Below are 14,530 nucleotides of genomic sequence, written 5' to 3' on the forward strand. Positions count from 1 at the left end.
ATACTAGTTATTATTACATTTAGCCAACATGTATTGGCATCTGACACTAAATAAATACTTGTCCAATGGAAATGACCAGAATTTAGTGCCCCTAACACTTCACTGCAGTATTTACCATATGGATAAGCAATCTTTATTATGCTATTTGGAGTTAGTTCCAAAGCTAACCCCACCTCCTTATATTGAAGCCAGCTCCTAGGCCCCTGGATACTTTTCTGGCATTTCAGTGAACACATCAATACAATACAAGCATAATTAGACTTTCTGGATTTTATATCTATTCTCAAGTATATATGATATAGAGAACCAAGATGTTCAAGGACTGTAGAGCCAGTTATAGGTTTGGGTTTAAAGCACTTCATCTTAGACTCACTTCCTTTCTGGCTGATGTTAGTTAAAATAATATAAGTCTGGGCTTAAGATTGTATCTCTGAGTGAGACAAAATACTAGAAGATTCTATCTCCCTTTAGAAAAAAAAAAAAAATGAAGGAGCAGCAGTAATTGACTCTTATGCTTAGGCAAGAACTCCACAATGGATTTGATGGGGAAAAAAACTGTTTTCCTGCTTGTGTGTGTTGGTTTAGATTTTCTGTTGTATGTGTGTTGTAAAAGACTTTGGATAATTATTGCGATTTTCCAAGCAGCTGGTCTTCCAATGGCATTGTTACAGGGTCAGTCTGCTTTCCTTTAATCTGACCATAATGTCACAAAACTGGCTGTTTCCTTGGCAACTGTTCAGGGAAGACTAGCTGTTTTCTCTACCTCAAGCCAATGGTGGACTACAGGCAGGTTCTCCTGCAAGCCACAGGGAAGCAGATTTCATTACTGAGGGTCTTTGCATCAACAAATCACTTACTTCATTGTGATTCTGTTCAGACAGTATCCAAAAGTAAATTTCATAAGAGAAAAATGATTATACATCAAACTCAGGTGATTTTAAAATTTTTCCTTTACATTGAGTAAAATTTCTGGCCACTTTTGACCTTTTTTCAAATGACATTATTGATATGAAATCAGAAACTATAATTGATAAACTACAAACTGCTGTATAGACATTTTTCTACACAATGGTCATTGCTTTTATTCTCTATCTAAGCCTGAAGTATAAGGCTTCCTTCTCTTTTTTTGTTTTTGTTTTTGTTTTTGAGATAGAGTCTCACTCTGTTGCCCAGGCTGGAGTGCAGTGGCACAATCTCGGCTCACGGCAAGCTCCGCCTCCGAGGTTCACACCATTCTCCTGCCTCAGCCTCCCGAGTAGCTGGGACTACAGGCGCCCGCCACCACGCCCAGCTAATTTTTTTGTATTTTTAGTAGAGATGGGGTTTCACCGTGTTAACTAAGATGGTCTTGATCTCCTGACCTCGTGATCCACCTGCCTCGGCCTCCCAAAGTGCTGGGATTACAGGCGTGAGCCACCGCGCCCGGCCTGAATGATTCCTTCTCGTCTTCTGGGAAGTTTTTCTGACTTGCTTTCCCAATTCCACTCTCTTAGGCAGAGCTTATACCTCCCTTCATGTATATCACATGTACATGTAGTGAGTCAGTGCATCCCCCTAATGAAACCTTTCCCGAGATCTCTCTTATTTACTTTCTTCTTTTTCTGAAATTCTCTGCTATTTAGATTCAGTGCCAAAGAAATGGACATTTTTATTTACTTGCTGAGGAGTAAACAGAACTTGAAAGGATTTGGGAACCCAAGACCAAGTTTTATGAAATAACTAATCTTGTTTACCCAAATACTATAAAAATCTTATATAATCCCTAATACTTAGCATAGTGCTAAACACTGAATAGGAATACAAGAAATATTGCAATGATCTGAATTGCTTACAAAATATTGACAACAACTTCTTCATTGGTAAAGAAAAGCTACTTTTGATCTTTTCTTCTTCCTCAAGGGTAAGTAGTGAGAAGCATACAGTACCCTAGAGTTTCTTTGCCTTTTTGATTGTTGCATGGAAACAAGTATTTGTAAATAATTAAGATGGGAAAATTTGGCTCCTTGAAAAGACAGGACTGCTTTCAGATAAACTTGAAATGAACTTATACAGAAGCCAACACGGTTATCAGGGCAATTGGGTCTATTTCCTGTCATCTCTTCATGATATCTTGTAAAAATGCCCTGTGTTCAGAGCACTGGCGATCATAGCAGTCGGGTTGGAGTAGAATCTGGTGCGTTTCTTCCTCTGCAGGTCTCCTCATAGCACTTGCCCTGTTTTCACAGAGCCTTATCGAAGTTTGATGTAGACTCCAGTGTGTAGTAGTGGGCAGTGACCTACCAGATGACCTCTTCGACCAAGAGCTCGTTTGAGCCAGCGTATAGCTCTGAATCGATGGAAGATCCATTTTCACATTTCAAAAGGGCTGTTAAAACACTTAGTTCTGTATTATAGTGATACACAAATGGATATAACAAACTGGATGTCTCTTCTGCAGCTGTTTCAATTTGTATGCCGTGTTTTCTATCCTTCTTTCTCCTGGCAATTTTCTTTCCTGAAGCATATCACACCTTCTTCCATTTGACAAGCATTTTCACTGCTACTGCCACTCCCTGCCGGCAAACAAAACCCAACCCTGTTAGAATTCTTGTGAGCTGTGGGACGGAGGGGAGTCCTGTTTGAATTTGAAATGATTTTAACTTCACTTTGTACATAGAACAAAAATGGAAAGCCAGATCCTGTGTTTGTCTCAAAACTAAAATTTCAAATCCTAACCTGAGGTGGAGAAACAGATACTATAAGGCAAGGAAATGTCTGGGCTCACTGCAAAGGAATGCAGCAAGGGAACCACCTCCAGACACCTGTTTAAAAGTTTACATTTTTGTTCTTATGCACAATTATTATCTTAGTATCTCAACTGGCTATAAATGCTTTTAGGAAAGTTGCAGGGATCGCATTCTAAGGCATATCAAATATGTGCAGAGTGCAGGCATGAGCAGAATCTCTCCTTTTTGCTAGTGAGATCCTATAGGTCTACAAGTTAGTAACTTCAGGCTTACAGAATGTTAGAAGTAATGGGTGCATATCATGTAATCAATCCTGGTATTGAGCAAACAGGCACAAATGTCACCCCAGCAAGAAAAATGACTTGCTCAAGACACCACAGCAAGTTCATGGTTTTCTGAACTGAATTCCAAGTTTCATAACTTCTAATTAATCCTCCTTTTTCCCCAGTACAACTAATAATGCTTTTTGTGAATAATAACATATAATACGTGTAATCTGTCAGAACTATTTAATAGTTGATAGTATGTATCCTCAGTTTATTGATGTTCAGGCTCTTCTGAGTATTATAATAGTTTCTATTGGTATTTTTTCTCTCGAGCTATTCCCTACCTTGAATCTCTCAGACTAGAGATTTTAGAAGATTACGTAGTGTCTGTGACTTCAACTACACATGGATAGTCCACAAGACTCTGAGCTTTCATGGTTCCATGTCAGTTGGACAGGTGTTACTCTAAGGCCCTGCAAAAATATAAAGCAGTTTGAGAATCACTCTCCTATTAATCTTCAGTTACATTCTGAGCTATTTATATGCGAGAGGCAGCTTGGTAGGATGGAAAGAGTTTAGACTTTGTAGTTCTACTGCCCCAGGTTTATATCCCAGCTTTATTTCCTAACAATGTAGCCTTGGGCAAATTGCTTAACCTCTCCGAGGCTCAGTCTCTTCAGAAACGGAACTTTTCAGAGTTGTTAATATTGGATAATATATTTGAAGTGCCCAACTCCTTACAAATATCTAATATATACCAGCTTCCTTCCCAGGCTTTTTCTGGTCAGATCTGTTTTCCATTTAACTTTGGCTGTTGGAAGAGAAGACAATTTATTATGAAGATAATTGTCTGGTAATTGTCATGAGAATTCAGTTGATGATAATTTAATAATTTGTTTACCTTTCTCTCTAAAGAGTTGCAACTCATGGGGGCCGTGTGTGTGTGTGTGTGTGTGCGCGCGCGCGTGTGTGTTTGTTACTTACAAGTTTTTGCCATCTCTTCCTGTATGACACTATCTGATTAGTCAGGTCTTAAAATGCTAAACACTTTATCTTTTTGTTTTAATTTCAATTTTAGATCTTGGGGATACATGTGCAGGTTGGTTACAAGGATATACAGTGTGATGCTGAAGTTTGGGCTTCTATCAATCCCATCATCCACATTGTGAACATAATACCTGACAGGAAGTTTCTCAGCCCTTTCTCCCCCTGCTTCCTTCCTTCCTTTTGGAATTCCCAAGAGTCTGTTATTCCCATCTTTATGTCCATGTGCACCCAAGATTTCGCTATTAAAAAAAAAAAAAAAAAAACCCTGAATACCTATTGCATGCCTCACTGTACATCCTCATCCTACAGGATTCACATGACAAGACCCACACCCTGGGCATTGATAAAAGGAAGGAAAAAATGTAGCTTTCAAAAAAATGAAAATGGACTTTGTTGAAGGGTATTGTAATAGAAACATAAAACTGAGTGAGGAAGGAATGTATTCTAACTACACGATTAGGGAATACTTTGTGGAGGAGGTGGGTCCTGGATTTTAAAGACTAGTATGATCTTTGACACATGGTGTTTGGTGGGAATGAGGAAAAGGAAAGGTGAGCTTCAGCCAGGTATTGGAGGTGGAAAAAATGAACACATGGATGGCGATGACTCAGGCAGAGGGGCAGGAATGAGAAGGAACTAAGACATAAAAGTAGAAAGATAGTTTAGGACTGGCTTATGAGGGAGTCTTTGAATGGCAAACTCACCTTTGGTGGTCCACGGGAAGGTTTGTTAGAACTGGAGGAGTGTGCCCAAATCTGTATCTCAAGCCACTAACTCTGCCAGCCATCAGTTTAAAAGCTGAAGCGATTAAGATCTCCGTCCATCTTACCTGAAAGGGAAGCTTTGTGCACTAACTTGAAGCAGACTAGAGATTTCAGAAGGTTACACAGTGTCTGTGACTTCAGCTACACATGGATAGTCCACAAGACTCTGGACTTATTTTCACTGTTGTGTAATAGGGTTAGTTTTGTTTTTAGCAGATTCTCCCAAGGAAGTGTGGTAATCACATTTCTCAAACCATTACATTAACTGCTGTTAGCAATAAATTATTGCTTATGTGCTAAAAGTCAAAAAAAGCTTTTCCCCTTTGGAACTTCTTTACTATACTCCCTGATGTGTTTTGCCATCCCACAAACTGGTGTTCGTGTGTGTGTGTGTGTGTGTGTGTGTGTGTGTGTGTGTGTGTGTGTGTGTATGTGTTCAACTGAATCAAGAACAGAGAGGAGAGTCAGGCTGAAAATGTCAAGTTATTTGGAGTCTAATATTTAGACATTTACTTTGGAAGTTATCATGAAAAAACAAAAAGTGTGTGTCTCTTTGTGTCTGTGTCTGTGTGTATCTGGGTGCACTCACTGGTGTAAAAGGAGGAATACTCTTCTCAAAAGTACACAGCAATATTCTTCTCCAAAAGCCTACTTTCATGTATGTGGATGTGAATTCCTACATTCTGTATGTTTGCCTTCTCCTCGCTACAGCCCATTTCTAACATATCCCAACTTAATTTCCTAAATCTGTCCTATCTACATACCACAAAGTGCTTAACTGAGAAATTAACTTCTGTGTTACAGATAAATGGAAGTTACATTAAAAGGATAATACATTTTTTCATTTTTAGTGTTCTTAAATAATCCTTTTTATTGTAAATGAAAACAGCGTTAACTCCAGTAAGTCCAGACTACTTCACTGAGTTCACTACTGAAATGTTTTCACAAAATCAACATCATTGTACCTTGGCTTTTATAAGAAGTTAGTATAAGAAACTTGTATAAGAAAATGTCTCTGTATTATCTACGAAACTGTTAATAAATATGTTTTCCATCATGTCAATGTCATCTTTTACATATATGAGATGATTTCCTCTTATAATTCATGTTAAACTTCTTTAACAGAAATTGTCTTTTTTTGATTCATATTCTGTTTTTTGTCCTGGTTACTAGACAGCACAAGTGACCATCATGTTTAGGTTTCTGGTACAGCTCTCTCTTCCATTCCTCTCTGTACCCTCTGATTTTTTCTTTTTTTTCAATTTCAGTTGGAAAAATCCTAATGAATGTAACTTTTAGTTACATGTTGAATTCTTTTGAATGTGTATATTTAAAATAAATAATGCACATAGTTAAAAAGAAACATGTTTTTATAATAGTGGTTCTCGATTGTAGCTAAATATTTCGAATTAGCTGGATAGTTTTAAAACTCTGATACCCAGGCAGCATCCTAGATCACTTAAGTCAGAATATCTGGGTTTGGTCACAGACATCAGTATTTTTTTAAAGCTCCCCAAGGTCATTCCAATGTTAAGATTCATCATTGTAGATATTCTTTATTATGATGTTCATCTTTTTTACAGAAACACATTTCCAAAAGGATAAATTTCAAAATCACCTGTAAACCCATAATTTATTATAAGTCACTCTTAACACTTAAAAATAGCTAAACTGCTAATCTTTTTCTTTTTCCTTCTTCTTTTAAAATAAAATTACAATAATATATGTGCAGATGTAGTGAATGTATTCATTTATATATTAGACACAATTTACATATTTATGCTTATATATGGCATATATGTACATATTACAATATATGTGTTGGTTTTATTCCAAATCTATTTTATTCTCAGAGACATTTTCCCATATCTTCTCAGATGTATTTTCTGAGAACCTGGTTTTTAATGCTTGTATAACATTAATACTTGTTGTTAGACCATTTTGTTTTACTCATTCTTCTATTCTTACATATTAATGTTGCAGACAGCATCCTTAAACAACTTTCGTATGGCGAATCCAATTTTTTCCTTGGGAATACATTATGATCTATTGATTTATTTCTACGTGGGCTGAATTTTGTCCATAACAATGAAAGTGGTAGCCCCCTAAGATGCTGTTCGCTCCCTGATGTCTCATTTTTCTCTAGAATACGAAAGAGTGGCTGTTTTCTGCTCTTCCTAAAGACTCAGGATGTAATAATATACTGTCACAGGTTTCAGAAGCATGGAACCTTGGCACCAAAAGGGTCTCTAATAGCTAAGTTGTCTTGGAAATGATTGGGTCCACTTCCTCTTCTGATACAGGAAGAACAGGCAGGTCATTAAATGATGACAAGGGCTCTTTGAAGTGAAGTGAAGCAATGTTGGAGGGTGTAGCATATAAAAACTCTCTTCTCAGATATAAAAAAAAAAAATTAAGCTACTTGGGCTAGGAGAAGTGAGCCTGGATTTGGAGGCTTAAGGTTTCAGGAAGGTCTGAGACAAACTCAGGAAGAAACGGATCAAGAGTTTTGGAAGGGACAGACGATTGACGAGAGCACTGAAATTCCACTGTGATTTGGGTCACCGGTGTCACATGGCATCTATTTATGGGATATCTGGAAAATAAGGGAGAAACAAGACATCTCTGCCACACTTTGGGGAAGTATACGATGAAGGTCCATGCGCCGTGGTGGAAAGAGTGTCCTGGAGGCCCCCAGTCCTTCTCACTGTGATGCCATGCTCATTTGACAGCCTCATAAACACGTATTTCTGTTCTTAATGCCTTACCCATTCGGATGCACTGATCGTTTTTTAGGCCATGTGAACAGGGCAGAGCTTGTCATTATGCCTGGGACATAGTGGGCATTCAGTAGGTGTTTGTTGAATGAAAGAAGCAGGCACAATCACAGCTTTCCCTTCTGGTGATCTGCTTTATGATACAATTTCCAGGAATGCATTGTGTCTAAAATTGGGGACCATATGTACAGGAAATTCTTTCTTATGTCAGTGTGAAATCCCTCTAAAGTAAATCCCCCTTTATAGTTTTTTATTGTTGTTTATTTGTTCTTTTTTAATACAGAAAACTGTAAACTTTATATTAGGGCAGGTTTTGTGTGTGTGTGCAAAAGCCTGGTCATGGGCTAGATGACATTTATTTTTCTGTAGAGATACTTGGACATTTTATGATTCAATTACTTCCTTCCAAAAGCCATATTTAGAATTCCAGCCAATCTGTGAGCCAGAAAGGAGTGAGCCAGTATAATAATCAAGGTAATGTGGCAAGAAGGTGTGATATTTCTTAGCCTTTCTAGAAGAAATGGGTGAAAATAAATGTTTTCAGGGTCAGTAAATAACTTTCCCATAGTAGCCAGAGAGAAAGCATCTTACTTTGCTGAAGCTGGACCTTTGTCATTTGAAGGATCTCCTCCTAATGCCGTCTAAGCTTGAGAGGTTCATAGGGCTGCAGCATGGTTTATCTTGCTGTTTTAACATTATGTCCATTCAAGCTCCATTGTAGACCTTTCTTTTAAAGAGAGCTCACCCCAGGATATTAAATAAAATAGAATTTGAATGGAAAGTTGGCATTCCAGTTCGGAAACAATTTTTATTGGGTACAGACTTGGGGGGAGCAGAAAAAAAACAAACACAATGTCTATGTTGTAAATGATAATAAAAAAAAGAACAAGTAAAACAAATGAAAATGTTTTGTTTTACTAAGGCTGGTTTGCATTCCCATGACTTCAAAATACTTTTGGATTTTATGGCAATCTATAACTGCTCTAGTATAGACAGACAAAGAACAAATAAACTTAAATAAATTCAGAGAATAACAGAAGAAATATGTAGAATTATAGTGGTCAGTTGGTAAAGATTCTGTTGGAGGTTTTGGAGGTTTTTGCATAATTTGTATTAGTACAAAAATATTATGAAATTAATAATAAATTTTAATGCATCTATGTTTCTTAATGTCTTCAACTTGCCAATTCTGTTGTTAGTCATAAACTTTTATATTCCTCCCTATGTTTATCTTTCCCATCTCTATGACTCACTTTTGTTGTTACTGTTGCTGATTCTCAAAACCATTAGATCTTAAGTATATTCCACTACCAAAGTCATTAATGTTAAGGAGAAAACGGGAAGTTAGAAGCCATGATTTTACTTATAATAATCCATTTGTCTCATACTTTCATCTCAAAAATGTGTATTTAAGTAGAAGGAGAGCCAGAAAAATAACCAAGAGAGTTACATTGTAATTCTGGCTCTACTGTATACTAGCAGTGTGATTTTAAGCTGGTAATTTATCCTCTGTAGCCCCAGCGTTGTCTTCTGAAAAGTACATTCACTCATTTGGATGATGTGAGATTTACAGGAAATGATTCCTGGTAGAGTAGAATGAAGTAGAATGTAGAATGCAGTAGCAATAGAATGAAGATGTGCATATCGATGATCTAGCACTGGACTGTCCTATATGATAGTTACTAGCCACATGTGGCTTCTTTAAATTAGAGCTAATCAGAATGAAATTAAGTTAAAATTTTAGCTCCTTAGTCATACGAGCCACATTTCAAATGCTCAAGAATCACTTATGGTAGTAACTACCATATTGCAGAAAACTATTCCATTATCGCAGAGGATCCTGTTGAATAGTACTGACCTAGAATGACAGCTGCTTGTAGGGCACTGGGAATGGCTGTTTGGGGATGGTATCTCCTTGAGTTGGTCTGTGACCTGCTGGGAGTAATGTAGTTCTCAAAGAACTCTAACTCTCCTTGAACCAGGTGCAAAACTGTGAACCTGGGATGCCTGAGGGAGTGGTTATTTTGTGCTGAATGGTATGTCAGCTACATCACCACAGATGTGGGATCAGCAGACTTGCTTATTCTGAGTGCCGTCAGAATCGTTTTTAAGTACCATATGTCCAGTGTCATCTTTGGCACATTTATCTGGCTTCATCTGAGTTCCGAAGTGAAATCTCACAGCCGCCTTCATAAATTTAGCCATCAAAGGCCAAGGTGATGATGACATACCAAGCTTTAGAATCCTCAAGTAGGGTGGGATATTGGTGCTGGGAATGATGAATGAAGGGACATCTGAGAATCATGCTGCTTTTATGGATTAGCAGAAATTCATCTTACGTGACCAAAAGCAGCTGCAAAATGGCTAGAAAACATTTGCCTTTTCTGCTTATGTTTTGGTCATCCCAACACATTCTGTGCATGTCTGACTTTGAAAGTTCTTTTTGAACTATAAAATCATTTGCCAAAGTTAGGACTGATTATGAATATCATCAATGATTGTTTTTAAATGTCATTATGATAAAGTCATAGAATAGTGACCATCTATGCTGCCTTTGTCTTTGTATAGATGCAGTAGTCCCAGCCTTTCTCTCTCTCTCTCTCTGTGTGTGTGTGTGTGTGTGTGTGTGTGTGTGTGTGTGTGTAGGATCACTGGAGTATGGTGGTGAAGAAAGCTGTCACAGCACAGAAGTTCAGAAGGAAGTACTGTGAAGGTCCCAAAGCACTGAGGTTAACTAGTTCTGAAAGCACTATGGTTAACTAGTCAACTCAAGAGTTGGGTGTATATACTGCTAAGGAAGGGTAAGCAACGGGCTCATGCTCTCCCGAGACAGGAAACGTGTATCTGAAGTGTGACTCTATTGCTATTATCCTCAATTTGGCAGGCTACAGGGTTCTGAGAGTGAGAGAGTAATGAAATGTATATGTCTCTGCTCTTGAAGATACCAGGGGCACCTTGAAAACTCCGCTCCCCAGCCAAGGGTCCACACAGCATTAACTGACTTCTTCCTTTGCAAGCCTTTGCCATGGGTATTTAGAAAAAGACACATACACACACATTTCAGCTTATGGTTTTTGTTTGTTTGTTTTTGTCGTTTGTTTGTTGTTTTGCCAGGTGCTTAAGATTTAAAGGCAATCTTAAGGGAAATCTCTGCTCCCACCTTGACTGAGGCACAGAGATGTCCCGTTCCCATACTGTTGATGTTGACAGAAGGAGGACACGTTTTTTTTTTTCTGTGTGTGCCACCACACTCAAGCAGAATGTACGAGATATTTTCTGGCTACCAAAGATACCTGCTGACATAATCATACCTACCCTTTCTTTCCTCCCTCTGCCCCCTCAGCCTCTCACCCTGCCCTCCTATGGGTCTTTATGTGCTGCTCTATGTAGAGTACAACTTGTACTGGAATGCCTGTTACTTATTTTGGTTCAGGAGCAGCTGCAGAGGATGAACTGGAGAGGACAGTCTACTTGCAAACACTTGTAGACTCTCCAGTGGACAGGTTACCTCTAAAGAAAGAGAAGCCTATGCTTTCCTACTCACTCAAGTTTTTTACCATTTGCAAGTGGATCCAATATATGTTTGTTTTGGGTGAGGGGCTAACAAAACGCTCTGTGGTTTCTGCAGGGTTTCCTTATGGGAGACATCCTGTTATCCTCGTGTCGATTCTTGCCCCATTAGCTTTCAGCAGTAAATAGCTGAGGGTTTCATCTGGAAAGTTCTATTTTTAGTACTACATGGTCAGTACATTTTAAGATAGACATTTTAATAGGCAGAAAACTGTATACAAAGAGAAATGTGCAATGCAGAATAACTATCAAATAATATCTAGATATCTTAGATAGTTACTCTAGGCCCTCCATGGTCTTACTCCGTGGGTTCCTCTTAACTCCCTTCATCCCCCCTTAACATTAGCTGTAGGCTTTCTTATCACTGTCTTTGCTCATCTTGTTTTCTCTGCCTGGAATTCCCTCCCCCACGCTCCCCACACCGGCACCACGAGCATGTACCTTGTTCTTTAAGACTCAACTCAAATACCTCTGCCTCAAAAACATATTGCCCTAATTGTCCTGGCTGAAAGTGACAGTCTTCTCTGGACCCCTCACTCTCATGTCTGTACCTCTCTATGTCATCTTTAATCACTTTCTGACTTGTGTTGTTACATAGTTGAATATGCCTTATCTCTACTACTTGATATTAAACTTCATGATGATGATAAGGTCCTATCTTATCTTCTCCTGTCTCTTCCCTGATCAGGCTTAGGGTAGTTCCTCACACACTGTACTGTTAAGAGAATACGTAATGAAAAAGTAAATGAATAAATGGCAGAAACCTTATGTGGAATGCTGGTGCAAGCAGTTCCTGTGACTGCGGGCTTTTTAAAGGAGACTGATTGTATAGGAGATCTGAGCAATTTTCATATGAATGGAATGGATTATTAGAGCTGACATGAACATCAAAAGAAGCTAGCCACAACCACCTCTCTCAGGTCATCTTCATTTTCAAGCAGGGAATCTAAGATTTAGATAGGACCGTTCCAGATCACATAGTGAGTAATTAATAGACCTAGGACTTGTACCTCATCTGACATCCAACCCAGCATGTTCTTTTGAAATAAGACTAGAATAATAGTGAGACACACATATCAGACACACGATTTCGAGAAGACGGTTTTCCGCCCCACGGCACATGACCCCATACATTTATTTCCCTGCCTGTATAAATAGTACAGACAACATCACAGCAGCTTTAGAGGGAACCATGACTATCTCCATCATATGGTGATTCTACACAGCAGAATCAGAAACCTGGGTAAAGAGAGAAGTCTTAACTCAGTTTCATTCTTGTTAGAAGATGTAATGACTGGAGTTCGACCTGGCAAAATCATTGGCAGCATGAAAGGAAGTGGGGTTGAAGCTGGGCAACACTTCCGCAACAGGGAGGGGAGCAGAGAGACGGAAAATATTGGGAGTCTTGTGCCCCATCTCTAGAAGGAGATGAAGGCCAGAGCCAAATGGTGGGGGCAGGGGTGGGGGGAAGATTCCTTTCTCCAGCTATGTAACAGCGTTACGGGAGTGAATTCAGAGCTTTCTGAGTGTTCTGAGCCAAGTGCCTGCTGGAATGTGGACTGTAAATCTCTCATCGTCCTCTTCACTAACCCACAAACAACCCCTGCTCCTCCCATCTGCTTCCCGACCACCTGCCTTTCAGTCTTTATATACAGAATGTTTTCCATTCTCCTACCTTCCTCTCTGTCTACCTTTGTATGGTACATCTCATCCTTCTTCTAAATATTTCCATCTGACCACATTTTTCCCTAATGAGACAGACTCACAATGGGATAGAGTATAACATTTATTCATTTTTCTGCTCGGTAAATATTATTGAGCACATACTGTGTCCTAGGCGGCGCTTTAGTTCTTGAGTGTTCAGCAGTAAAGAAAACAGACAAAAAAATATTACCCTGGTGGAGTTTACATTCTAGTGGGGACACAATAAACAAAATAATTGGCAAGTTATATAGAATATTGGAAGGAAGTATGTGCTGGGAGAGAAAGAAGCTGGGAGGGAAAAGGGAGTGCTGGAGGAGAAGGAGCTAAGAGTCTCAGTTCCGGAGTGAGGCAGCCTGAGCTGGAATTAGAACCCAAGCTGCGTGCAGTGGCTCACGCCTGTAATCCCAGCACTTTGGGAGGCTGAGGTGGGCAGATCACCTGAGGTCGGGAGTTCGAGACCACCCTGGCCAACATGGTGAAACCCCGTCTCTACTGAAAATACAAAAAAAAATTAGCTGGGCGTGGTGGCAGGCACCTGTAGTCCTAGCTACTTGGGAGGCCGAGGCAGGAGAATCGCTTGAACTCGGGAGGCAGAGGTTTCAGTGAGCAGAGATCAGGCCATTGCACTCTAGCCTGGCAACAAGAACGAAATTCCATCTCAAAAAAAAAAAAAGAAAGAAAGAAATGAACCCCAGCTGCATCCTTCCCAGTCATGTGACCTGGGCAGGTTAAGAGAACTCCTTGAGCCTCAGTTTTCTCGTCTGTTTAACGAGAATCATTAGGGAAACTAGTATCTCCTTGGGTCGTTGCAGGGATTCAATGAGATGACACATGTAACCTAATCATTACCTTGGGCCTGTCTCCTATAAATATAGTGATTGTCATGTTTGTTATTTAAACAATATTATATATTGTGTTTTAGGTGTTATGTATGTAATATATAGTGTGAATGTATGTATATGTTATATACATAACATTATCTAACTTAGTGCCTCTAGTATTACATACTTCTCAAAATATCTATATTTTTGTTGGTATTTCTTTCTCCTCCTAGATAGCGATCTTTGGTCAGCAAGGGCCACCTCTCATTTATCTCTATACCCGCATTGTGTCCAGCACATAGGAGATTTTATGTTTGGCTGCTGAATGAGAAACAAATGGGATACTGTTTTTCTAAGCACAGTAATCTTATATTAGCATTAGTTTTTGGAACCCTTCTCTAATTCCTGTCATTTTTTATCACATCTGAAGAAGAGCGATACTCCCTCCACCTCCTCTCCTCTCCTATTAATCACCATACCTTCCAACCTCTTACGGGAATAGCAAACTAATGGTCCTTGTCTCGATGACTTGCCTACCCCTTTGTCCCTTCATGGGAATCTTCTCACAGTTCAAGTTACTATGATCTACAAGGCCAGTTCCCGTAGCCTCATTCCACTTACACACAATCTTAACCATTTCTGTCCAGTGGGAGTCACCCACTCACCTCCCAAAACCTCTATGCGTGCCCCATGCCCCTAGTCATAATATTCTTATACAAATGTTTAACACTTTGCAGTTGAAGACCCAATGCCATACATCTTTTCCTTTAATACTTAGAGCCATTGTGTGAGGTACAAACTTCAGATATTACCAGCTGCATGTTACTAATAAAGAATCAGAAGCTCAGAGAGGAG

General features: G+C 39.2%; 1 protein-coding gene across 16 annotated transcripts in view; it reads left to right on the forward strand.

Moving 5' to 3' along the window:
* The window catches only part of LPP (LIM domain containing preferred translocation partner in lipoma), a 735,767-nt gene that overhangs the window by 656,745 nt on the left and 64,492 nt on the right, over positions 1 to 14,530 (forward strand). The window contains exon 11 of one of the 16 annotated variants that reach the window (XM_031662901.1): positions 4,071 to 8,424. The exons of the other annotated variants lie outside the window; for them this stretch is intronic. Within the exon in view, the coding sequence (XP_031518761.1) occupies positions 4,071 to 4,436 (366 nt within the window). The 3' untranslated portion in view covers positions 4,437 to 8,424. Of the gene's footprint in view, positions 1 to 4,070; positions 8,425 to 14,530 lie in introns of those variants that run through there. 16 annotated transcript variants of the gene reach the window in all.

The sequence above is a fragment of the Papio anubis genome, chromosome 2 (genome assembly GCF_008728515.1).
Source record: "Papio anubis isolate 15944 chromosome 2, Panubis1.0, whole genome shotgun sequence".
Lineage (NCBI taxonomy): Eukaryota > Metazoa > Chordata > Mammalia > Primates > Cercopithecidae > Papio > Papio anubis.